This window comes from Pempheris klunzingeri, chromosome 12 (assembly GCF_042242105.1).
Source record: "Pempheris klunzingeri isolate RE-2024b chromosome 12, fPemKlu1.hap1, whole genome shotgun sequence".
Classification (NCBI taxonomy): domain Eukaryota; kingdom Metazoa; phylum Chordata; class Actinopteri; order Acropomatiformes; family Pempheridae; genus Pempheris; species Pempheris klunzingeri.
The window spans coordinates 12,507,066-12,534,932 of record NC_092023.1 but is presented as its reverse complement, the minus strand read 5'-3'; the positions used below and the strand labels follow the sequence as shown (position 1 = coordinate 12,534,932).

The 27,867-nt window shown below is 42.7% G+C and overlaps 1 protein-coding gene across 1 annotated transcript; it reads right to left on the bottom strand.

The window, feature by feature from the left end:
- Positions 1–5,189: 5,189 nt before the first annotated feature.
- LOC139210960 (sprouty-related, EVH1 domain-containing protein 2-like) lies at positions 5,190–27,653 on the bottom strand. Its single transcript, XM_070841185.1, has 6 exons — positions 27,301–27,653; positions 15,092–15,284; positions 14,806–14,974; positions 14,319–14,383; positions 7,752–7,910; positions 5,190–7,466 (listed from the first exon to the last, which is right to left on the bottom strand). The coding sequence occupies exons 1-6, from the start codon at positions 27,324–27,326 to the stop codon at positions 6,678–6,680; spliced, it is 1,401 nt and encodes a 466-aa protein (XP_070697286.1). The 5' UTR covers positions 27,327–27,653; the 3' UTR covers positions 5,190–6,677.
- Positions 27,654–27,867: the final 214 nt, after the last annotated feature.

Below are 27,867 nucleotides of genomic sequence, written 5' to 3'. Positions count from 1 at the left end.
GAGCATACCCCTCCTGCTGCTGAAGACCATGTGATACAGCTGAAAGCTCTAGAAAAAATCTCAGCGGAACTGAGTAAGTTGAGATTGTTTTGTCAGATGGAAATAGAAGATATCACACATAGCCTGCAATAACATGCTCTAGTTGTTGACATACAGCCAGTCAACTCAAGTTGTGAGTCATCATTCGCCCGAGACAAATTAATTAAAAAAAGTTCACAGACAAAATATCAGCAGAAACCAAGATGCCACACAGAACCGATTTCTGTCCACTGCTGTATCTGATTTGAGCTCTGGGTGCTGGTTCGTTAGAGCACATCTTAAAAAACCAAATATTTCTTACGTGACCTTTAGAAGAAGAAATTCCGCATTCCCTCTCCTACAAACACAAAGTTGAATTTATAAACAATAAAAAGCACCTTTTCACTTGAAGTGTTTTGCTGCTACAGCCTTGTGCTAATGTTAAAACCCGTTTTAGCGGTGACTGGTGTCTACTGGTCGTCTTACTGACATATTTCCTTACAGCTCTGCAACATGGAAACTACGTTGTTACTGTCATCAGTGGAGAATATAATGTCTGGTTTGGTTGTTCCTGTTTACATCTCTGAGAATGGAGCAGAGGTCTGATGTCAATACAGGCTTTTAATCTGGAAATGTGGAAATTACACCGTAGCATTCAATCTAAATAACACAAGCTTCAGCTGACGCTAAAATGATTTTGACCCTGTTTGAGAATTTGGTTGATGTGGATTTTAAGTTTTGTGACTTCACAGACCTTAGGTTTTAGGTTTTTTAACCATGTCTGCAAAAAGTACTGAAGGTTTTTATCTTTTGTAGAGCTGCTGTTCTCTTCATATCTACTAATCTGCCATTTTATAATCATTCTATTTAATCAATTAATCATTTGAGCCACAAAAGAGAAAGCTGTAAAGCTGTTTGCCCAGCAGTTCAGTTTAGATGGGTAGGCAGATGAACTGTGCCATCAGAGAGGACGGAGGAGGAGGAGAGCGCCACACGCAGACCAGAAGGAGGAAGAGGAAATGGAACAGTGGCAGAGGACTGGCGCCACCAGAGGAAGAGGCTCTCTTTCCGTGCCTGAAATAAAGATCTCACCCAGACTCTTCCGGCCTTGTTCCATTTTAATCCCTCGACTCTTGCTACTTCCCTCTTAACCCTGAACTGTTACCTCTGAAGCACCGTTTGAAGTCCCCCCCCCCCCATCAGAGCACAAAGAGGCATCACCAGGTTTCAGGAGAAGTGGGAAGTGACAAAGGACGTTTACTAAAAAAACTTTACTTTGGTGCACTTTTGAGGGGCTGGTACTCTGCTTGAGACTTTGAGCATCACCTGCCCCTCGGGGATTTACTTTATACCACTATTAAACTATTAGAACTCTACATTTTATTATCTCACAGCTGTGGTGGCCGGTGACTCTGCAGATTCAGATTGTACATTCTATATGTTGAATTGCATGAATCTCAGACCAAAATGTCAAAGTTTTTATGGGTGCATTATTTCAGCTTGACTGCACAATGAATTTTTAGACATTTTAAACAGGGCACTTACGGCACGAATGGACCTTAAACCTCAGCTTTGAAGCCAAGGTGCTTAGACAAAAATAGGAACACCAACATCCATCTGCTGTCATACGATCAAAAGCCACTAAATGGACCTTGTGGTGAGATTGTTTTCCTATTCTTTGAAGAGTTTTAGAGAATATAATTGTCAAGCTAATATTAAAATTAAGTTGGAAAAAATTGAGAACTCTTTTTCACCATCAATACTTTTCTAACATTTTACAGCTAAAACATTTACTTATGTTTGAGAGGACTTTTACTGGTATTATAGATGGAAATGACTTAAGTTTCCTATGAAACTCTTACCAGCTAAGACATTTTCCACAATGAAGGAGTAGAGAAGGGCTTTTCTCAGCGGTCTCACACGCTTTATCGCAGGTGTAGAGTTTGAACTCTAGTCAGGCAATGCTTAAACAATTATCTGGTTCCTTGCAAGCTTTAGATCTGCAACAAATCTTAGCTCAGTGTGGGTTTATCGGGCAATTTAGACCCAACTGAGAAACACAACAGGCTGAAATGTTGCAAAAAGTAATGCTCGCTGGATAAAAATGTCAAACAAAATGTCAGCATGTGGAGATAAAACTAGCTAAACTCTGCCTATCTTTGGACATGAGACCACAGCGCTGGTGCGGGAGAAGCCACCCGTTCCTGTAAACTTCACTGGGAAATGAGCGCCGGTGCTCTGTGCACCCAGAGAGGGCCCACGCTGACCCCATTACACCAGCAGATATCTTAAATGTTTGCACATGTGGACTGTGATGCTGTTTGCAGCCGTTGAGCTGCTTAGCAGGCCCCCAAAAGCCCTGAGGGACCTTCTTTTTCTTCTCTTTTCTCCTTCCTCCTCCCCTCTCTCTCGTGCTCCATCATTATCGCCCACATGCTTTTCCAGAGACATCCTGAGTGAAACAGCTCGACGTCCTCGATGGCTATCACATGTTCCTGCCGAGGAGGGAAGCAGCTGGGGACAGACATCTTGAAGAGAGAGAAACAGGGTTTACTAGGCAGAGTTTTTTTTTCTTTGTGCTTTCTTTCATTAAATACCTTACAAAGACTTTCGTGCATCGAACTATTCAAGTTTTTAAAACATGACCTTCGGGCTTTGGCTCACATTTTTATCCTACAGTGGGTGACATCTTTCCTCACTAGCAGTTTTCTTGCCCTCTAAAGAGTCTGGATTTTTTTAAACTTGCTTAAGGATACTATAGCTTAAGCCTATTGGTTGAGTGTTTAGGAGACCGTCCTTGTTCAAAATATACTTTCAATAAACCATTTTAGATATTGTATGAGGGACTTTGATGATCTGATGAATATTTGTCCCACCAGAACACAATACATACTTAATTTGATTTGTTTAACTACATTTGCTTTGCCACAGGAGTTGTTCTGATTTTAATTGCAATAAAATACTAAATTTGAATGAAAGTTTTTACAGACATTCATGTTCCCCTGAGGATCAATCCTGCTGATCTGATTACCTCCCGTACACAAGTAACATCGGGATGTTAGCATGGTCACTGTGAGCATGTTATTTGGCTCAAAGCACTGCTGTTCCCAAGCACAGCAATTCACAATCTTTCCCCATTAAGTTCCTTTTTTTTAGACAATTCCTTACATTTTCATGTTTTTATTATTAGTGTCCATTTAAAAAAAAAAAAAAACAATCTTTGAAGCATTTTGCCTATTTCTTTTTTCCCCAATTTGCTCATTTTGTTCCTTTAATGAGCCGAGATTTGATTTGATGCTCTGATAGAATAATTATTACTAAAATGAGAGGAACGTGGAGGTAAACAATAAAAGCACTGCAGCAGAAAAGCTGCTGTTTGATACACGAAAGAAAAAGCATGAGCTGTTCTTTGCTTCACACTGGATATTTATGGGGGAGTACCTTCAATCTGAGAGTAAAAACAAGCAGCAGACTCGTGTGTGGTTTCACTGTTTTGTCTCATTTTACTGGAGGCGGAAAGTAAGACACACATTTCACTTTAGTTTTCTCACAGACCTGGCCACCCTTCAGTATCTACAAAGTACTTCCTGATCCTTCTCGAAAGCAAGAGCTACATCCATCGTACATGTTAGAAAGTTATCTTTAAAAAAACAAAATAGAAATAAAAATGTACAACATACACTTGATATATATATAATATAATTTTGCTCTTTTTTTTACAGAGGTAAAAATACTAAGCATAGAAAATGGGTCTAATTCATTACAGGGAGTCGTTTCTTTAATTTTTCAATTTAAATACACAAAGAGATAAAGAGGATGCGTTCAGGCACTTGTAAATGGCTCTGACATGTGAAAACACACTCAAACACCAGACACGACGGAGAAAAGAGATTTAACGCAGACACACACACGCGCACACACACACACACAAGCACATACTCTTCCCAATCTGATTGGCCTCGTCCCCGACACATCACATCATCAAAGGATCTGATTATGCTGGAGAGGTGTTAGTACGTGATAGCATATTCAGCTGATCCCAGTAGCTTTGGATCAAGGAGCAGGAGAGGGGAAAGGGATGTGGAATAAAACAAACACACACACACACACACACACCAAGGACATAGGTACTGGCAAACCGGACAGGATGTATGAAACAGACACAGCCAGAGAAGGAAAAAGGACATCCTCAGGCATTCTGCATTTCAACTACAGTAAGTGACATTTCCTTGGCAAAACAATCAGGGATGGATGTTTGTTTGCAGGGTTTCAGCTGTTTTTCTGACTCCTGTTCTTTCCCCAATGGGACCCTACTGATGTCTTGCTTTTTTTTAAAATTTTCTTTAGTTATTTTTAAAAGCTTATTGTGTTCCCATTCACATCCCCAATGCTGCCACCAACCACGCTTAGGGCGAAGCATAAAGCACAGGCGGTTGTCAGTTTATTGTTGTGCTGTCAGTGTGAGGGCGCGATTATCCAGCTGCAGTGCCACTCCAGCAGCAGATGACACAGGCAGGTACGACAGTGTTTTTTTTTTTTTTTTCCCCTCCAATGCTTGAGTTGGTACAGTGACACACCCACCGTGACCCTGAATGAACAGACTTTAACAGTGTCTCTCCTAATTCAGTCTAGCAACATGTGGCGTTACCCTTTGTGGTCACGATGATGTACCAATTCTTACATGGAGGAACTGAGCGTATGCTGTGGGGACAGAAGAATAGGGCACGCCAGTCACATGCAACAGTGGTTTCGGATGGTTGATAACCTCCCATTTACAAAAAAAATATTTTAGCCTATATTTTGACATTTTGGGAAACATGCTTATTTTTCTTTCTAGGTTAGACTTCAACACAATTAGTGTTGCTTGGCATAATGCCTGGCTGTATATCTCACTAATTAACAAGTCGTCTCTCATGTGTATATCATTGAACAATTTCTTAACAGCAGATATTCCCAGAAGTCGCTGCTCCTTGTATAGATGAAACAAACAAGATGCAATGTGTTAGTTAGTGAGCTCTATCAATCCTCTCATCTAACTCTTGCCAGGGCAGCAAAGAGGCCAAATTATCAGATTTATTTCTATTACAACTCAAGGATGAGAGTAATGTAGATTGTAGAGATAAATGTGAAATAAGACTTACTACATTGCTGTAGAGACTTTGGACATTTTATACAAATTTTCACTGGTACGGTTTTAATATCTATATTTGTTTTTAAAATATATGTTTTTGTGGGAGGATTGAAGGTTTTAAACACAGTTCTGTATTAACTTCATTGACTGAACCATTCAATCATCAGTTAGGACTTCCACACATATGACTGGTGGGCTCCATTAGAGGGTGGGGCTTAAACAGAGGAGCTGATTGTACATCGCAAGCAAACCGAAGTCCTCAGTTAACACACTTGATGAGAACCTTTTTAAAAATTCCTTTTCATTACAAAAATAGTTTAAACCAAGTCTAAAAGAGTATGTGGTGAAGCTGATTGCTCGGAGCCGTAACCATGCTCACGCTTTTCATTAAAGCAGACATCTTCTGAGGGACAGGGGTGAAGTTTGGAGCCAGGCTCCACATTTTAAGGCATAACGGGCACCAATTTCAACAGTATCTCTGAATGATTTTTCAGTCCTTGACACGATGCAGATGGCTGACTGAGGTTCTGCAGAGGAAGAGGAAATCAGAGCCTTAAAATCTCATGCCGCTTCCGAGTGCATTATCAGTAAAATAAGCCAAAAAAAACTGACTGGTTTTCTAAGACTGGGTGGGTTTCTGGTTTAGGTGATCGTTTAGGCACTGCTTGCAATCACGTGAAAGGAGCAGGGAGACGGATGCTTGACTACTGTAGCATAACTTGAAGCATCGTCTCAATCAGTGAGTTAATCACAACCCAGGACCCCTTTGCTAGTAGATCAATTCAGTGACAAAATAAATAAAGGATAAAAACATGAATCTTTGGGATATTAGAAGAAGATTAAGATGAGTACCACGTTTGTTTCAGTGAACAAAGAAGGTGTTGGTGGTGGAGAGCTGAACAACTATATACATGAGCTTTACTATAAGCTGCAGTACAAACAACAAAAGGCCTTGGTGCACATTGTAAGCATGCACATATACCATTCACACACACACACACACACACACGCGCAAAGAGGTGTAGTGTCTGATTTCTCTTGTTGCTGGAGTTGAGCTGAGCAGGCCTGATATTGGAATAGAATATAAACAAAATGGCCACGCGTACATCAAAGGAAAGAAAAAAATAGAACGAAGAAACAATTCAAGTTCTTTGACGCCAAGTCAGTGTACAAAGTATAAAGTACCTGCATATGTGATACATGACATATAGGTCAGCTATAAAAAAAAAAAAAGGCCCCCTGAAAAAGAGCGCTCTCTCACTAGAAACAGAGCATGAAATGGCCACGTGGAGAGCTGAGAGAACTGTCTGCCGTAAGGGGGAGCTTATCTTCCCAGGCCGTTCAGAAAATGCACCAACAGTTTTTTTTTGGCTTATTTCAGTGTCTGGAATTTGTTGAGAAACCCAGAGAAACCAAGGCAAGAGAGCGAGCGGCCACGACCACTTGTCCCCTCTGTGTACTTCCCCATCCTTCCCTTTCCCTGTGCTTGCGTTGGGTTTAGGTTTTTATCGTTTCCACGCGCGACTGCTCAGCTCAGGGCCTTGTGCCGGCCTCCGCAGCAGCCGCACTTGAGCCCCGCCCGGTGGCAAGCGTGGAGGGGCGGGTAGAGGCAGAGGCAGGGTGCCACCAGAGACAGGCCGAGCAGAGCTAACCAGCGCGAGCCGAGCCGGCCTCCCCCGTTGCCCTCGCCCCCGTCACAGGAGCAGGGGTCCGAGTAGTCCCCCTCTGGGTCGGACATGCAGTGGTAGAGCATGGTGTCTGCCAGCCACATGCAGCTGACTCGCCGAATGCACGCCCGCACAGGGTCGGGCGCATCCTGGCACCGGCCTCTCCGGTTGTCGGAGACATAAAAGGTCTCGCCGCAGTGTTCACACTGAGTGCGCTCCACCCCATCGCCCTTCCGTCCTTTCCCTCCATTGCTGGACGGGGAGGAGCTCGGTAGGAAGGAGCGGGGCTGGGTGGAGACCACAGAGGAAAAGCCATGGCGAAATGAGCCACCATGGCCCTTATTGAGAAAGGGTCCAAGGGCGGGGTCAGAGTCTGAGGGCGACAGGGTCGGTGCCAGCGGATAGGTATAGTCGTGCTTCTGCACCTCCGTCTTGGCAAAGTGGACGTAGGACTCAGAGTCATCCATTTGAATGAACTTGTCACGCACAGTGGCGTGGCGGTAGTCCTCGTATCCCGTCAGCCAGGGGCGATCCGACTGACGTCCAAGGTGACGCTCGCTGGTTCGCTCCCAGCTGCGCTCCCGAGGGTTGATACGGACGATTTCCTCGTCCTCCTGGAAGGTGACATGACGGGAAGGCCGAGACAATGGCTGAGGGGAAAGACAGAATCAAAGTTTAACACTGCTGGTAGGAATCAACCCAAACAGTTTTTTCAGGTGAGCAGTAAACAACAGCAATTTATTTTGCTTGAAGAATAATAATAATAACGTTCGACTGTTTTTGTGCGCAAATAGCAAAAATTATTTTTCATAATAAATTTAATAGTCTACTATAGTTTCATAGAATCATATGTCATTTTGGAAAGAGCACCTGATTCTCCTCTCTCTTAGCATCGCTGTGTCATATAACTATATGTAAATATACATGTGTCTCACCTGGTCCAAGAAGTAGTGGTCTGAGAGGCGGTAGGGGTCGTAGAGGTCGTGGCGATGTCCCAGCATGCACTTTTGTCTCTGCGGAAGGGGCGAGGACTCGAGTGGCTGCAGAGAGCTCTCCAGCTTCTGGGAGGAGTTGGATGAGCTGTCTGTTGTGTTCTGAGGGGACAAACAAACACAGGATGTGGGCTGAGAGCTGCACTCGGATTGGATACACCAAACAAATAGTTAGTACAAGAGGACGCCACCATTGGACAAACAAAAACAGGAAGCCTCGGCACAGCTCTGATTGGGAAAAACAGGAAGTGCGAGCCCTGTTTTTCGATCCACATTTGGATCACTGAGTTCAACTTTTATTAACAACATCTGACATAAAACATCAGCCAGATTCACTGAGAAAAACACTGCAGTAATCATAAAAACTAAGATTAAAATTAGGCCTCTGTTTAAAATTCGATTAGCCACTTACATAGGTGGAGAAAATATGTTGCCTTTGGTGATCTGATCCCATTTCTTTACAAGTTTTGTGGTTAATAAGGTTACCATGGTGACGTGAAAGCCAAATGATGTCAATGCATTTGGTGTTTGGACGGGGCACTCAAATACACTACTCACAAAAAGTTAGGGATATTCGGCTTTCAGGTGAAATTTCAGGATGAACCACCACCAATACATTTCCTGCTTCAGTTAGAATTGGTATTTAAACAGTCCTCCTCATCATGCTGTTCACATTCTGACATCATGAGACCAAGACGACACCTAACAATTGATCAGCAGCACCTCAACACTGGAGGCTTCAAACAGGAAGTCCTCAGACGGAGGTGTTCACTGAGCTTAGAGGGTCACAGAGTGTCATCAGGAGGTTGTAACAGTGATACAGAGAGACTGGAAGAGTCACAGAAAGGAGAGGAGTGGACGTCCTTTGGCCACATCCCAATTTTACGTTTACCCTCGTTTACCCTCCACTGTTGTTAGATTTTCTTTCAATAAATTGTTTAAGATGAAGAAACTACCATTGCATGCTGATACTTAAATGTCCTACTTTCATGATATAATATCACTGTAGCATTCACTTTTTACATTTTCCATAAATTTCACCTGAAAGTCGAATATCCCTAACTTTTTGTGAACCCTGTACATCAAACATCTATTGTTTGCTGAATTTGAATGTGCAGCAAGAACTGTGACACACTTACTCTGATCCAGCAACAATATTTAGTCTATTCTTATTGGTGCAAATGAGGTGGGCAAAATATATTTTAAAAATTAACAAAAAAATAATTATTAGGAAAATTTGTAACCCTCAACAAGGTAGGATTTATTGCAGGGCTGACTATTAAACTCTATATGTTTTAGCTAGGTGAACCCCATGAGGGTATAATATCATCTACTCTACAATATAAAACAAGCCAGGTCTTTTCATAGGTGAAACTGACATGTTCAGATGACTTGTGTCGACTGGCCAACAGTCTGTAAATATTGAATTTACAATAACGCAAAACAGAAAATGGCAGGTAACGGTAGAGAACGGTACAAGAAGGTGACTTGGATGAAACTCAGTTAGCAAAAACATCATTTAAATTTGGCTGCATGTTAATTCCACTAATTGTTACAGCACTAAAAACAAACAACTCCAAAGGAAATGGCATCTTCACCTGTTGCATCTACTTCAATACAGACAACTTGACAGGTTAGAAAAGGACTTTGACTTGAGATCGAAGCGCAAAATATCAGGACTCCAGCATTCTCCACACACAGAATAAATCAACATGTCCTCCTTCCTTTAATATTACTTTCTACACATTCCACCTTTCCCCCTCTCTTTTCCACCTCTCTGTGTGTGTGTGTGTGAGAACAGTATCCTGTCCCCTTTCTGCTAAAGGCTGTCAGGCTCCACTCCAAGTCAAACCTTGGCCAGACACTAGTCAGTCGGGCCGCTGCCGTGTAGCGCTCAGACAGACAGATTTCAGACAGGCCCACTGGCGCCGGCCTCTGCGGGGAGTCGCAGGGTACTACCTGACAGGCAGGTCGTGTGGACTCCTGTCTCATCATGTCATCCTGGTAATATTTGCACATATGGACCGAGATATTCAAGATGTGTTTGACCCAATAAAAAGGGAGCAGGTGTCTTTGTTTGAGAAGAACTGGCTTTACCGGCAGTGTCTACAGAGAGAGGTGACTAGATTTTCTTTGTGAATCACAGGCAAGAGATGTGCTCACAAGGTCTTTCATTCATTCATAATGACTTGTATTGAAAAACAAAAACAATGGTTATGTTACAAAATGCCCCTGCATGAATTTAATATCGCTTTGAGTACCACACCACACAGAGTGATAGAAACCTGTATCAAAGGTCAACAGGCTTGTCGGCCAACCAAAAGTTTGGCCGGGGCTCAATTTGCATGGTCATCTTCTGCCAGCAGCTCACAGAAAATATTAGATTCCTGTGCCTCCTTTTTCTGCACTGATAGGATTTCATTTTATGAAGAGAAACAAGCACAAAATAGATGGGAAGTTTGATTCCAGCTATTCAAATGTGCCCAGTTCTCTTCAACTTTTCCTGGATTGACAAAAAGAGGCGGCTCAGTTGGTAGCATAGGTTGGCTGTTAATAGTCGGGTTGGTGGTTCAATCTCCCTTCCTGTATGATGTTCAAGTGTCCTTGAGCAAACCATGGAGCCCCAGATAGCTCACAATGTACAGTATGCATAATAGGAAACATGACTAAGAGCCCTAGGGCTATGTGAGGCTGTACTTAGTACTTGTGCTTGTACAGTGCCTTTGAGCTAAACGCTAACATTAGCATAGCTGCGTGTTCACAATGACATTGCCAACATGCTATTGTTTAGCAAGTAATGTTTACCATTTTCACCATCTTGGTTGCAACTTAGCATTTAACACAAAATGCAGCTCAGTGTCATGGTGGACATAGTGCACCAAATTTCATGACAATTCACTTGAAACCACAAATGTCAGCCTCATGGTGGGTCAATAGGAAAGGTCAGGGGATAACCAAAATCACTGAGATTCATCATCTGCATACATTTCTGTCCCAAACCATCTAGTAGATTTCACCGGATATATGAAGATTTAGACCTGCTGGTGGTGCAAGGTCAAAAAAAGCTAAAACAAAACAAAATCAGCTGGATTCATCCTCTGGGTACCATGAACGTCTACACCAAATTCCAAGGCACTCAATCCAATAGTTGTTGACAGTTTCACATCACACAAATTCACATTCACACAAAGCATCTGCTGAAATGAAAGTAATGAAACACCCTAAAAATGGTTGCATTAATCATTGAGGTAAGTTGGAAGCTCTGCACTTTTTTTTACTACGTTTTTCTTTCCCAAGTGATTCAATAACTTCCTTACACTCCGGCTGTTTAGTCAGAGCTATATTATGACAAAACCAACAAAATTGTAAGTGTCCCACTGCTCGTCCAACCACCAATCTATCCAAGCGGAACTTTTGTTGCAGCGTAAACGTGGGTCATCGTCACGTACTATATGTCCCTCAGGAATCCTTGCAAACTTATTCTCAAAACTTTATGAAGTTGACAGATCGTGTCAAAATCTGGCACTCCTAAAACCAACACTAAGAATTATTTGCAGGAGTTATATGACCCAGATCTGGTGTGTGTGTTTGTATGTCTATCTGTTGAAGCTATCCCTATTATATCCTGCTCCACACATGGATACCGCCATGCTGAGAATTTCCCCCAGCTTTCTTACAAAGCCCTCAGAGCAGCCGGCCAAAAATAACATAACATGCAGCCTCCGCTCCGGGCCCCGCCCCCCTGGAGAAGACATTACCAGGGGAGGAGCTGATACTAGTTTAAAACTAGTCCGACTATGGCCTCCACGGCTGCAACTAATTCAAAACACAGACCCAACTTTCTTTCTGCTGCAAGCTCAGACTGCACAAGAGGACAAGAGAGGAGTTGAGGGGGAGAGTTTATATTTCTGGACATCCTCCCTCTATATTCTGGCCCAAGGCTGGACAGAGGGCATTTCAAGCTATTTTCTGACACAAAACATGCCCCGACTCAAAGCTCGGGAGGATTCATCCTTCAACAGGCCCGTCTCGCTCTCCTGGGATGAGCCCAGAATTGCTTCAATAGTTTTCACTCCCCCTGTTGTGACTGAGCCAAAATAGAGACAGAGAGAGAGGAGACGTGCTCAAGGGAGGGACAGAGGAAGGGTTGGGTTAAGTTTAGGTTTGGCAAACGAGGAATAATTTAGTGAAGTTATGTCCATCCTAGCTCTCCCCCCTCTATCCTCTCCTGTCCCACAAAAGGCTGTAAATCTGCTGCAGCATTTCCCTCTGTCCACAACTGCCCGCCTTGAAAACTTGACTGCCACCGTTAACTTTAGCAAAAGGTCCTTAGCACAGGCCAAGTGGAACACAGCAGTACTGGAATCATCAAGGAATCCCATTAGGTTTTTAGTCTGATTGAAGACACGGTGAGCCTTGTTGCAGTCTCATTATGAAAAGGAGTAAATGAGCTGTTATTGACATTGTTTGCTCTCAATATGCTTTATCATTTCAAGATGCTCTATCACCGTTTTTTGTGCCTGCATAAAAGGTGAGAGAGATTACAACTACCAGGAAGTGGTAGTTCAGCTTTGTTCAGTCAGGTCACCCACTTAGTCTGTTATCTCATTTTATAGTTACACATTTTCCTTCCTCACCAAGCAGAATACCTTACTCAGACTACACCGGTGAAAAGCTAAACTTAACAGCTTAGTTTACTTCAGATTCATGAGACGCATAAGTAGACAGCTAAAACACAATGGAAAGGCAAAATAAAATTTAGCCAAACATTTTTCCTGAGTCTGTATATTTTGTATTACAAATACAGACTACGAGCTGGTAATTTCGCCCGTATGGAGGAGAAGAACATGTATGGAAGTCTGATCTTTGCGGTGTGTTCAACTGCAAATTTTAAAAGCAGATATGATGAGGCAATATTAAATATTTTTTTCAGTAAGCCTTTGTTGGTGCTTTCTCTTGGTGGATCAGGATCACTAGAGCTAATACACCAAACAGAATAAGCCACCCGTCTGCTTAAAAAAAAAAAAAAAAAAAATCAGACTGTTGGAAAAACAACCACTTTAAATTCAGTTGACTAAAATAGAAATATAGAGGCTATCTCAATGTTTGGTTTCTTATAAGCTTCTGTGCTGCTTTGACTAAAATAGATGTGAGCAGGTGAGTCTTACTTTGAATGTGGCAGTTTTTTAGGCAACAATATCAATGAACTGCCTTGAATTTGTTGCAGTGAAAGCTTCCACTTTCCTAAAAACCCGATGCTCCATTTCAAGGATTGCTCCACCCTCCGACAGCGCTGTAGCCTCCCTCCACCCCTCCTCATGTGTTTGCATGCGTCTCTGTGGTGGCTGTACACTCCTAGCACAGCAGCTATTAGTCTTGGCCCTTACGGACAGCTTGAGTCAAAGATGAACCACGAGGCACTTCCTCTCGTAAATCACCAGCCCTGCACTAAGCTGGGAAACAGCTGCTAGCTGCTAGTTTGGTGGCGACTCTCTTTTTCAAATGGGGGGTGGGGGGGTTGGGAGAGGGTGGGTAATGGGATGGGGGGAGGGAGTGGGTCATCAGGAGTGAGTGAGGTGGTGGGATACAGGAAGTGACCTTGTGACCCTGCCTGCTGCTCCTGGTGTCAGGTTACAGGGTGGGGGGAGGGGGTCCTTCATGCTAACTTAAGGTAGAGAGGCCCTGACACAAAAACAACACACACACACACACACACACACACACACACACACACACACACACACACACACACACACACACACACACACACACACACACACACACACACACACACACACACACACACACACACACACACACTTCATGTGCTGTGGCAGGTATACGTGACAGAGAGGGGAAACTAGAGTTGAAATAAAGTCTTGAGATTTTTTGGATGCAGAGGAATCCTTTGGGCTTTTGGCTGAATAGTTGATCACTGTGTCCTGGAACCACAGTTTACTTTGAATCCTTAAGCTGTGTTCACACTACCAGTGGCAAAGTGTTGTCATACAAGTCATTTTCAATTGAAGCCGGAAACATGAAGCTACAAACTGACCATTGACACATGTCACTGTTTGACAGGTGAGATGTGCTACAAAATAAGCTGAGCTGGCCCCAACTTTTTTTAGTGCTCCTATGACCTGGTGAAACATCAACCAATCATATGTTTTGTTTCATTTTTGCCATTAGCCAGCTCCCTTTCCTATTTAACCCTATGGTTTTATTTACAGATAAAAAATGCAGCAAAGCAGACAGTGGCAGGAGTAATTTTCATGTAACATACATTTTTAAATCACAATGGTAACTTGTGGTTCTGTGTTATTCAGCTAGTTGACACTGTGCAAGCCAACGTTAGCTTCGGTGTATTGCTACTAAATCATGTTTACTAGCTGTTAAAGATAATCATAAATTAATAGGTACACATGCCAATGACAATAACCACCCCAATAAACACTTCAACGGCTGTAGCTGGCAATTTGGAAAGCGCATGAAAGTAGGAAACATGCTTACAGTAAAAACGTCGTCGTCGCCCAGCTCGCCCTCATTCTGGAGCGCTGTAGAGGAGGTTGTGGAGCCTACAGGAGGGAAAACAGGGACATCATTTCATTCAGAGATCCAACACTTTACTGGAGTAAGTAATTATGAGGTCAACCCCCGGAGCTCATCCACTCACAGTAAACAGAGGCTGGACAAATTAACAGAAGCCAAGAAGATATCATCAAGACAGAGGAACATCTGGGTGTCCTATCTGTCATCATTAGGGTGAAATAATCCTCATTTTTCTGTTCTCATCTTTACATGCAACATCTCTTCTCATATTAAACTCTTTCAACAGTTAATGCACATTAGGAAAGACACTAACAGTGAGGACTAACAAGGTTTTAGCCATTGTTAAGAATTTATGATATTTAACTGGATCTGGTTGGCTGGGACTTGGTTGTCCCAGACTAATCTATAACCTGGTAATGTGGCCAAGAAATATTTTGGATTAACTAACCTTCAGCTAGGTCCTCGATGGCTTTCCGTACCCCCCTGTCGAACGCTCTGGCGTCAGCTGGACTCTGGAAGGACAGCCCACACTTCCTCTCCTCCACCTTCCAATGGTGAAATGTGGGCGTTGCTATGGTGTACACAAGGTTCTTCTTCAGGGGGCAGTCCAGGATCACCTGTTCAGACACACGTCGGCCAATCAAAACGGGGAGGAATTTTCCACATTTTACCCTTAAATTTACGATGACGTGCCTTTGTTGATTTTTGAGTGTGTGTTTTTTTGGTTTTTTTACCCGTTTGTCCCGCAGCCTCTCACCACGAATGAGGAACTGGGAGCTGCTGCAGGCCAGTGTGGGTGCCAGCTCTGACGGCAGGAGGCGGCACACCCCAACCCTGCTCAGGGCTCCCCCGTCCTGTGCCAGCCAGCCACCGCTTGAATCGTCCCGCGTCATCACCACCGCTTTCACACGCACGATGTAGCTGTCACTGGAAAGAGAGACAGAGAGGAAGACGAAGAAAGAATTATTAGAACGATAACTTGAATAAGTTAACGATTACTGAATAAATGCTGGATAATAACCACTAAGTGAATGTGTAAGAAGTTTATTTTTAAGTTGTAAAGGACACTTCAACTCTAAGGAGAACTAAGCCTTTAAATTAAGACAGAAAAAAAAAAATTTCTCTATAGGCTTCGGCCTTCAGACTTGTTTTTGCCAATCTAGATGCTGCACCTCATTTCCACGTGATTCTGCACCAAAGTACTTTTATAACAACTACATACTTCGCTTCAGGATGGTGAGTGACGTCAGTAAAAATGTCAGCTGATAATGAAAGCATTAAGAAGCTCACAGGATGTTTCAATCAACATTCAGGAGCATGACGACCTCAGCAAACATGTTTGGTAGCTGAAAATCTCCACTATGCACCACCGTCTGACTGCATGCACCGTCTCATTTTGTTACAGTATCGTTCAGTCTGACTTGTAGAAAGATGTCAGTTGCAGAGAAACAACCACGTCCTTCTACAGCAAAACCACAGAAAAAAATACAGGAACTTAAAAGCAATAATGTCAAGTTCTGCAGACATAAAACTCATTAGGTAACAACATTTCTTCCTCAGGCAGCAACTATCATTTCATCCTGGCCTCAGCTTGCTAAAATTGACTACTCCGTAAACTTAAACTTATCTTAATTTTTCTGGCAAGTGTGTCGGTGCCACAGCCGTCTATTATAGAGCTGGATTCACACAGCGACAGAATGTTTGAGGGTGTCTCAAGTCACGACTTTGCCTGGTCCTCGCTGTGCTGAGGTGGGAGGTGTTGAACTAGGACAAGTCAGCATGAAAACACACACACACACACACAGAGTCACACTTTAATGTAAATGTAGCTCTGCGGCGTAGTTACTTTGGCAGTACCCAGAACTTTGAGAAGAACATTCAGATAACTGATTCAGGGTGTTTTATAGTTGAGGTGCTCCTATATCACAGATCAAATGACATACATTTATCAAATGTGGCTGTTGTGTAGGCCGTCATCTGCTAACTAAACAGATCATGAGACAAGATGAGTCACAATCCGCATGGCTGGGCTTTTCGAAGGGTAACTGTCATTATTTGTAAAAATATTATATAATTTCCCTTATCTGGGTTAGAGACAGTCCAATGGGCAAGTGGTTATACATAATCAATATATCCCCATTCTCTCTCTCTCCCTGGATTTCCTGTCTATCCCAAGCCACTATGAAATAAAGACAAAATGTCAAAATAATAACAAAAGTCTCTTATCAAGAAAAATCACAAACAACGAAGATGTGACGTTTCTTCACTTCAAATCATCAAATCTGACCAACAAAGTCAGAGAGCAGAGGACGATTAAGTGTTTTCACGCTGGCTGACAGACTGTGTAACAGATAGAAAGGTTGTAATGCCTTCATTTTAAGATTTTAAGGCAACTTGACCACACCAAAACACATTAATTCCACAATCAAAAGCTACGACGGCAGTTACTCCATAACGTCTTAAAGATAATGCCAAATGTTTTCTGGTTGTAGGTTCAGAAATGTGAGGGTTTGTTTCTTTCTGTTTTATATTTAAGTAAATATCTTCATGTAGTAATCTGAAATTGTTTGACATGGTATTATTATTAATCACTTAATCAAAGGAAAAATTCACAGAGTGAAACTGCAGCTTATCAACTGCAGCCCTGTTAACAGCCCTACTTCACACAACCAGATCAATGTTATAACAAGTCCACACCAGTTAAGTTAGTGTAGCCTGCTTACAGACGAGACGCCAGTGGACTGACACCATGATCAGACACACACGTGATTCAAACTGACAGATAATACAGCTACAGTTTACTCTGTACAATACATGACAAAACTCCCTCTGCAGTCAATAGAGTCGTCAGTGATTATGACATGAGACAATACAATGGAGGTTCAATGGTAAAATACAAGACATTCTCAAGCATTAGCATGACAGCCACCACCCTCACAGGGACACAGTCACAATCCACATGAATGATCTGACAATAACAGGATGTACCTCTGTGTATTTCATCGATGCTGCACTGTGTGTGTGTGTGTGTGTGTGTGTGTCTGTGTGTGTGGGCGGGAGAGGGATGATGAGGGAAAGAGAAACATAGAAAGAGAGGAAGGGAGGGAGGGAAGGGGGAGAGAAAGAGAGGCAGAGTGAGTGGGAGTGAATGAGAGAGGTGTTGTTATATAATTAGCTTACAGACAGTCCCAGGGATTTGATGTACACACACACACACACACACACACACACACACACAAGTGGCAAAACTGGTTCACCAGCTCCCGCCCACACACATTCATAAAACTGACTGAATGACAGACTGACTGACTGGGTGACGGCAGACACACAGCTCATACAGAAAAGCAACTACAGATTCATCCACAAGGTTTGTGCTTTTGTGTAAACACACACACACACACACACACAGCTGAAATAAATGCTTCCTCTGAATCCACTCCATTAAATGAGACTTTTCCATTCAGAATTTGGACGTTTTGACACTTTAAAGCCTTGAAAACACAAGGCAAAACATTCCTTTGTGAACATTTTTTAAAGCACTCATACTAAATGAAGACACTAGAAGTGAAATACTGACTTTTAGACAATAACCAGAAGAGTAAAATAGTTATTGGAACTTTAGCGATACAGATTGTATACCGGTATCATTTCATCTGTCATGTCTGGCAAATAGTTCCACATGGCTTGCCATTCAAGCCATGTGGGAAACTTGAATGGCAACAATAGAAATAATGTCAATAACAATGTCAAATAAGGTCAGAACTGTCAACGATCCATTTAAATGTTCAATATTTCATGATCTTGGAGGCTCAGGGTAGCTAACTAGCTTACCTCAGCTAGCCTCCTGGCAACTGGCTTTTTAGAATAACTAATGTTATTTTATATCTCCTCAGTCGATTACTGTTAGATACATAGTCAGCATGGTTGCAACAGCTGGTTAGGTAATAGCTATGCAAGATAATGGCAGGTAGCAGCGAGCTACCTTCCTGGCTAACATTGAATTTGTGTGAAACAAAAGGGATTTAACATTAAAGATTAGACTTGAACAGGTTATGAATGAAAATGAAAAGTAGGACCAGTTATTCAGATAAATTACCCTCATGTTGGAATAAACTTGCTAGGCCTTTGTGTATTGTGTTTGGATTATATTGGCGTTACAGAGGCTTGTTAACCACTTAGCCTTATCTAACGACAAGTACTGTAACGAGACACCACTAAACACATTGTTGTAGAAGAAGTCCAGTTTTGCATCCAGGTTTTTGTGCCGGTGAATATATACAGCAATTTACATGTGGGAGGATGAACCCATGACATTATTTCTGTGATCACAGCAGCTCTGATGCTGAAAAATAAAAATCCACATTGCTGCTTTTATTTTAAAAGCACCACAGCGGTTTAACATGGCTCAAACACATGTAAGACACATTCACGTGCAGAACCACACATCCAGTCCACTCACATACAGAAATAACACCAAATTCTGTGCTATATAAGCACTTTAGGATACACGATACCGGCTATCAGCTCTCTGAGATGAACTTGTCACATTTTGGGCTGTCTTGTGACCCATGTTCAGAGCCCCGACTGCCGACAGCCCCTGTAATCTGTGGTTGGAATACACAGACGGCCACGACCAGCATCAACGCGCTACTTTAATACACTTGGGAGTTACCACACATTCGGACACAAATACACACAGACACGCACATACATTTGGGACCTGTGAGTCTAATTCTGTCCGCACGAATGCAGCACGAGGTAGTGATGCTGAAAAAGGACCGTGATGATCACTTTAAGAAAAGGTGGTTGATGCACTATTTATAATCCCCTATTTGTGCGGAATTCATAGACACAATCTTTAACTTTATATGTGCTCCCGTTGATTTACAACTATCACATGCTCAGACTGTGTTACGGTTTAGGACTGGCAAGCATGTCTCAAAAGCCTCTCTTGGGTGAGATGAGGATGTAAAGTGTTGTGTTTGAGAGTTAAGAGATGACTCAGATCAGAGAGGAGAAACGCAACACCTCACTGATAACAGAACAGCACGTAAGTCATGCACCACATCCTCTTCTACTTTAATATGAGCTGTAGCCATCAGGTCAAAGGTGCAGGGTGTGTCTCACTTCTATTTCTCAAGACCGGCACTAAAGTGAAGTTGCCAGCCAAATGTTTTGCACAGCCTCTTTCACTATACCACAATATGCTGTTGCCTGTTGGTGGTCAATGTCTCGTCACTGTTTTTATTTCGTGTCTTCAGGCCATTTTTCTTGGTTCACCGCTAGCTGACTTCCTCCCATCCTGACTCACAAGCTCCTCCAGCTAGTGTAGGCGCCATTCAATATAATAAAGTTTTAGTTACAGTACAGTGAGTATTGTGGCAGTCACTGACAGCACCAAGATCAACAGCCTGGTATGCAAACATACCCACAGTTTCATAAAGCATACTGCAGCCATTACCTTCTCCTAACTCACAGATGTAAAATAGCATAAATAGATTGTAGATGTCTCATTTTCACATTCACAGCTGTATACATTATTACACATGCACTATTGTCTACGCATAAAAGCAAGTAAAATTTAATTACTGGGTGTTTCTAGCCACTTGGGAGTCTTTACTAAAGGCTAGCCAGAATTTTAAAGGGATTAGACACATTTTTCTTCAGTGGCATTTCTTCACCTTGGCTGTAATGGGAAGATAATAAAAGCTACTGTGTGGTGGAATTAAACATACAAGTGCCCCATTAGCTAAAACTAGCCAACTGATTATATCCCTCTGCTCCGTAAATGAGATACAAACAGCATATCATGCCAACTCGTAACTGAGCTCTCTTTGGTTTATGCGTTTCATTCAGTTATTGCAGCAATGCTGTGTTTGACGAATCCGTTTAATACTTTTTTAAAATTTTTATTTCTATGCCTTGTCCACACCTTATAAACAAGTCAGTATCATAGTGAGGAAATTAACTGTGGGTGCAGTACACACTTGTAAATTTCCTGCTAAGTTTCTTAAGTCCATTTGTTAAATGTATTGGCCTGTAACAATCTGGAACAATCAGCTTTTTGAATACATACTTCTAGAGCTTATACTATTCAGAGTGCTACTTAGAGACCTGGACCCTGCAAATATCTGATGTGGTCTGTGTGTAACAATATTTCAATAAAATAGTAAAGGGGGCTGGAGAGCAGGCTGGTTATCAGGTCTGAGATCCAGCTCATGTGTGACAGATAAAAGGGTCACAGAGGGCAGCCCAGCCATGTGTGATAAGGACAGCTATACTTCCTCTGATAAGAAATGACTGGCCGCGCCTCTGCTTGATCAACAGAACCACACACACACACACACACACACACACACACACGCACGCACCCCTGGTCCGCCTCTCCCTGCGGAGCTCAACACACACAGCACATGCCCTGTCTGCAGCAACCAGGAAGTGAGCGAAAGGTGCTTCACCACCAGGATTATTTCATTATTGATTTGTACCTTTGGTGCACTGAATGCTGACTGCACTAAACAGCACAGACTGACACCCCTGGTACAGGGACAACAGCAACGCCACATGTAGTGCAAAACCCCCCCCCCCATCAAATTTATTACATTTTATTATCAAGTGAAAATAACGACACAAGTTAGAGCTACTCAAATCTGTAGACTGCCGACTTTCTCAGTTTCACATTGTTGATTCAATATGAGACTCGGAATCTATTTGTGTGCGTGAACTCTCTTTTTGACCCTTTGACTCCTGCTGAAAAGTTCCAGTACTTGTTACCAAAGAAATTTAATTGTATATGCCTTGAAACTTGAAGCTGAGACAACACGATGATTTATTATATAGTCGACACTGGACAACTTACAAATATTTGCATTGGTAGGCTGCATGTGTTCAATTTTGGCTTCCAGTCAAGTTGTCATTTCAGTGTGAGAATGTTAAAGGGGAGAAGTAGAGAGTGGCGGGGTGGCGCAGGTTCATTCACAACTATTGACTCCGGAGGCTCCTGAGGGGAAGTTTGATCGGCTTTCTGTCCATCAGCCGTAGTTATATGGGACGCTCACATGTCTGGGCAGCACAAGACTCATGCTGCTGGTGTGAGCGTGTCAGTTGACATGACAGAGAGGTCACTAATAATATGCAGAGGAACGTTAATGGATGACATCCCATAACCAACTGACCAGTCACATGCGAGTTCAGACCTGTTCATGGTTATTAATGCGCAAAATAGTGTCACCACATTTGGTCTAAAAACAACTATGTGTAAATGGTCACCGCACATTTATGTTGCAGTTTCAACCTTTTGTCCAAAAGCATGCAACTATACTCCAAAACAAAGCTGTCATCCCAAAGGTGACTCTGCAGCCCCTCCGTTTCAAAAGAGGTGGAAACCATACTGGAAAGTAAGCGGCTTGGTTCTAAACCTCTTAAAAAAGCAGCAGAAAAGCCAACCAAGACCCTCTGTAATGCCTCATGTTCTCTTTTACTGCATTAGGCTTACAGCTTTGGGTCAAATGTAAGTGATGGGGGGCTTTCTAAAGCCCTCGGCATCTGTCAAGTTGTCAACCTTGGTGTGTTTGATCAGGTATGCTTCATTTACATAAACTGTCAGGTGTCAATGGTTTATCTTGTAATTGAATGGCCTGTGGTCCAGCTCCAGGGCACCAAACCAACTGAAAATGATTTGCATAATGAACACTAGGAAGTCCGTTCTTCCAGGACTCCCCCTAAATATTCTGGTGTATACACCACTACACATGGTGCTATTTGTGGTTGGTTTTTAAATAGCTTCTAGTTATTCTCCATTCTGATTTGTAGGAACTGTTTTAATTCAAGTGATGAACCAAAATTACTGCAAATCTCTACATAAAACTAAATATGAAGGATCTTTTTCACAAGTATAACGCTGTTAGTGTAGGTGAGATCAGTGAAGATCTGAAGCATTATATGAGTGACTAAACATAAACCATGACAGGAGAGGACTGAGATGAACCTGTGTGTAGCAGGAATAAACTTGCAGATACTGTCCTCAGACACAAAACTGAACTAGATGAACTTTCAGAGACCTGTCCTACAAAACGATCTCCTTTCCTTTAAATGTCATATGTCGAGAGAAGTGACCTGGAAGATAAGATAAATTACACAAGCTATTGACTGTCTCATATCTTTCAAGATCTGAATGGAAAATCTGCCAGAACAACAAGGCACATAATATACATGATGTAAAGAACAGTCATATTGGTCTGTACATAGAAATATACATTCTATGTTGGTTTAAGTAAATCAACCAGGTACAACGATGTCCAACCGTGCATAAACTGGTTACTGGGGAAGTTAAAGGTCACAGAGTTCATTCGCTGGAGGGCTGAAAAGAATTTGAGTCTTCAATAACCAGAACGGTGGATTGTTACTTGTTGTGACACAGGAAAAATTCACTTAGTGAAGTGAATGAAAACTTAAGATATCATAACCTTGGCTATCCAGTGGGCTGATGATCAGAGATTAGGAGAAGAAGACAAAAACAAATAATAAAAAAAAAAAAGACAAACAATCTGGGTCCATTGTTTTGTCTCCAGATATTAACAGCTCAGACCATTACATAAAGGCTCCGGATAGCAACCAATGATGACCTGCTCTGTAAAACACAGGAAATACTGTGTGAACAAGACTCTGTCCCACATGATGTGTGTATGTGTGTGTGTGTATGTGTGTGTGTGTGTGAAGTTCATTTATGGACATGAAGTTCTGTGTCGATATCCTCTCTGTATGTGTCAGTATTTTACATGTCTGTACACTTGAGTGTGATATAGATGTGCCAACATTATCTTTGGATCCGTATACATCATCAGTGGACTTGTATATTTAGCCAGATATATTCACTCTAAATAAAAATGCCATATTTCGTGTCTCTGCAGATTACCATGTTTCTTTTTGTTCTCTGTGCTTTCTTCTTCTCTTTTTGTAATGATGTGATCTTTCGGCCAAAAACACAGCATATAAGAGAGTGTAAGCTGCCAAATAAACCCCTCCATGTTTCCTTTCCCACTCTTTTTCAACCACCGGGACTGTCCCTGTCTCATGAATAGTTACGTGTTTTTTTTACAGAATATGGAAGTACTATATAGAATGTACACAAGCTAGCTCACCACAAATAGAGTTTGACAATAGGAAACATTTCCGCAGTCTAAAACATCAACAGGAAATGTCAGGGTTCATGGTCAGCCCTTCAGAATCACTGCATAAAAGAATCATGAGGACAATTTCTACACCAATAGCAGCCTCAATAGACTAGAATGCAATGCAGCTCCAACACATGTCAGGGGGCCATAGTAATCACCCTCTTTTGCCCATATTGCAACCAATCTTTCCTCATACATGAACAACGAATAGGTGACTGTCAACACATACAGGTCCTCAAGCTAGATAAGAGACAAGGGAGTGTGGGTACAACTGGAACAGTAAATCACTTTGAACACACACCTTGTTTTAGAGCAGTGGCAGTGGTATCTAAAACTGGATTATTCCTCTAACTGAGAGCAATAATCCAGTGTAGATGTAGCTCTGTGTCACAGTTAGACCTTCTGTATGACGAAGACGTGCTGGTAAAGCAGCCTATATTATTCATTACAACTTGTTCTGCTCATAATGTACCGGCTCAGTGATGAACTTTCCCACTATTCCGAAATCCCACACCCGTCAAATTTATTCTAGTCTCAATATCAAATGCTGCTAACGTAGAAAAATGTGTGTGCGAGGAACAGAACAATCCTGCTGTGGGAACATGCAGACCTGCTAACTCCTCACTGCTGTGTTTGCCAGTTGATGGGTGCTTTTTGTTCGGGAATGGATTATATTTCGTTGCTACGTTGACCTTAGCTGAATGTCACCAGGCATCTCCTGTCCAATACTGACTGTGCACATGCTGACCCTGCAACAGCACACAGCAGATCAATACATCCTCTGCTCGTGTTGTGCCTTTACAGAGTGTGTGTGTGTGTGTGTGTGTAAGAGAGATCAACCCTCAGGACAAGGAAAGGGAAAAGAGGCACATCCTCCAAATTGAGGACATGATGGCCACGATTATAATTTAGTTTAAGACATGTGGTCGACAAAAGGCCCACACAAACACAACGTATATGTTTGTGCCTCTAATCACATTGTCTGCTGATAGCAAAAACTGACACATCAAATCTGATAGCTCCATTGAGCAGTTGTGGCTTCCAAATGTGTTCATGTGACTCCATCTCTGTAGCATGCATCAGCAGAAAAATATCCATTTGTCTATGATATACAAGCAACCCGTCATTTGGTGAGGAAAGTACAAATATCCAACCTGTGACGCAGGCTACATAATCAGAGGAAAACCTACACTGCCGCACCTTTTAAACATGAAACAAAAGGTATAAAAAGGTGTGTCTTTTATTTCCTGACCCTGCCTTAGTCCCATAACAGGCTTTTATTTCTGATAAGGAAACCACAACACCCAAACTAGCAGGTAACTGCACAATGATTCCTACCAGAAATAAGAGGACAAACTCTTTTATACCAAGCAGCATAGTAGCACCAAAAGGTTACCATAAGAATTTTACAGAAGATATCTTACATTTGTAGAGAAGCTTAGTTGATATTTACTGTACAAGGCAAGATGAATGTATTAACCTAAACTGACCACTGTGGACCACTGCAGGCAAAATAAATTTAATCATGATGCCAAGTGTTCTATTACCATTATGAAATTACAGTAACTGATCAATGTTTTCAAACAGCACAGTTCAATAAGCCTTAAAATACTCTGCTGCTGAGCAATCCGAGGCTTTTAACTGTTAGCTGGCCTTGTTAAGTGACACGAGACAGAAGGCAGCAGGCCAGTGATTCTATTAAATGCACTCATATTTAGATATGAACACGATGACTGTGGCCTCACATCTGCGGCTGCAGCAAATGAGAATCAGAGTTAAGTATAATAGCATCAGGGCTAATTACATTTATTGTGTACTGGAGGTATTGCCATTGGCATTTGTTAAACTTAAATTTGCAAAAAAAAGTTTGTTTAAAGTTCCGATTTAACAGTAAATGACTGTTGGCTGGTAAAAAAATGAAAAGATGATTATTTTTTTATGACCATCACATAATTCATCTTTATATTTTCACGAAGTCTTTGCAACTACAATCCATTGCTTGCAAATAACAGGCACAGGTTTTGTAAGCATGTTGTGACTTTTATATACTTTTAAATGGTCTCAAACATGTTTGCCGGATCCACAGGAAGATATTTCTTGCAAAATACATTATCAGGAGGGAAAAAAAAGCTTGTTTTTCCAACTTAAAGTGTTTACATGAACAATCCATAAGAAAAAAGGCACACATCATCACCATAGAAACGCAGTTTTGCAGTAGGTGGATGTGTTGGGGTTAAGGCAATTGCTTATCTACATATATATGACTAACAACAAGGCCGTAAAGATGCAGCAACTGTCTCCTTCATGGCGTTTGCACGACTTTGTGCTCATGCATGAGGCACAGACTCCCCTGTCCCGGTCTGTCTGTCTGTCTGTCTGTCTGTCTGAGCCTGTGCACGCTGCCTCTTTGGAGCCGAGTACGGCCAGCAGGCATGAATGGGGACGCTGAAGGTTAGAGGGCTTTTATGAATGAGCCGGCGTCACGCCACAGCAGCGCAAACATCCCCCACGGTGCCCTTCGCCCTTCCACCTCCGCCGGCGGAGATTTATCTGCAAGGCAGGCGTTCTTCCTACCGAGCACAGCCCCGTGCAGCCCCACAGAGACGGACAGGCTTGTCGATATGGGCTAATGGAGCTGTTCTGGCACGCCTGCAAGTTTCCATTTAAGCCTTAAAGAGATTGATTTTTTTTGGCAAAGGCTAGTCCGCGCACCTACATGAGAAAACACCCTCCGAATCTCCCTAAGTTTAAAACTTAAGCATCCAATCGTGTAATAACACTTAAAAATAAAGGCTATAAGCGCTCTGCAGCCTCCCCAGAATAAAACAGAGATCAGCCTGAGCCTCGGTTCCTTCTCGGTAAAGCTAATTTTAAAGCTCCAAGCGCGTCCACATCACGGGTGCCGTACAAACAGGTCTGTGGGCCTTCACATTGTGCGACTCTATTTTAGCAGCATTTCGCAAGACGCTCGGGTCCGTCTGTCAGACACGAGCTCACGAGGCTCCGCGAGAAACAGACGCGGCTTGTTTTTTTTCTTTCAAGGCCAAGTCGTCGTTTACAATCGGTATTTTTTTTTTTTTTTTATGAATGGAGCGCGGTAGGCTATGCAAATGAGGGCGATTGAGAAAGAGATGGCGGATGAGGCATATCGGATATCTCATATCCTGTGAGACTTCCCCCTTCGGTTGGAGGCAAACATACAGATGTGGCCGAATAACCGGGCCAAAAACTCTATATGCACGGCTCGGATTTTCTTTTTTCTTTTTTTTTAACGCGCAAACAAGAGGCGTGCGATCTCGCTGCCGTTTTCTGTGTGTGTTTATAAAGGTGTAACCTCGGGGCGTGTTTGAGTTTCTGTGTTACGCTGCAACAGGGCCTGCTCTCTCGCTTCAGATCCTTTCAGAAAATGTTTCCGATCCACCCACGCTTATTCCCCTCCTCCTCCTCCTCCTCCTCCTCCGCCTCCTCCTCCTCTCTTCTTCTTTCTCTCTTGCCTTCTCAAGACTAGTCTACACCAAGGTGGGGGCCCTAAAAAAACCCCTCTTCCACAGCGCAGTCAATGCATTGCTTCACAGCAGCATCAAGCACCAAATCCCCATCGAATGAGTCAAATAACATAAATGCAAAAAACATAAGCGAAAGGCGGCTTTGTCCGGGGAGTTTTAGGCTGCACATTCCACCAAGTTGCCCTAATCATCTCCAACTTGTAGGCACTGGGAGCAGCGAAAAAAGACACACGGGCAGAGAAATCTTTGAGCCATGGTACTTACTCGTTTGGGTGTGTTTCTTCTATCATTTTCTCGTTTCACCTCAGGTAATGTACCACGGCGGTTGCATACTCTTCGCTCGTCATTCTTTCACCTTTCTCCTCCGATTCCGTCTCCAATTCCGCATAAATCCCCCCTTGCGCCTTTGTGCGAGTGTCGGCTCTCTGGCTTGCCTGCGACTGGCTGTGCCTCCGTCTTCTTTTCCTCACTTTCCACCTCTTCCCCCGCTCGGAGCCACCCAGTTTCTTCTGGATCGCAAATGCCCCCTTTCCTATAACTTCAACACCCCATCGCTTTCAGTAGGTAGCGTAGCCTGTACAGACAGTTTGGTAGCAGACTCCAGCTCTTCTCCTCGCGTTCCCCCCCCACCCCTACCTCCCCAAACACGCACGCACGCACGCACACACACGGCTCACACTCCGTTTTTAAATCCTAAGGCGCACGTTTTCACCGACGACTCCGGTTCCAGTTGTGCGTAAAAAGCGCGTCGTCGCCGTTGTTACCGAGGGGTGGCCCCGCTAGAGCCCCATCTCTCTCTACTCCATGTTGGATTGCAGGCGGCCGAGCTGC

Coding starts and splice junctions, on each gene's coding strand:
- LOC139210960 (XM_070841185.1), bottom strand. CDS start 27,326: ATGATAGAAGAAACACACCCAAACGA. Junction 15,285..27,300: donor GAAGAAACACACCCAAACGA/GTAAGTACCATG, acceptor CTCTCTTTCCAG/TGACAGCTACATCGTGCGTG. Junction 7,911..14,318: donor GCGACGACGACGTTTTTACT/GTAAGCATGTTT, acceptor TTGTCCCCTCAG/AACACAACAGACAGCTCATC.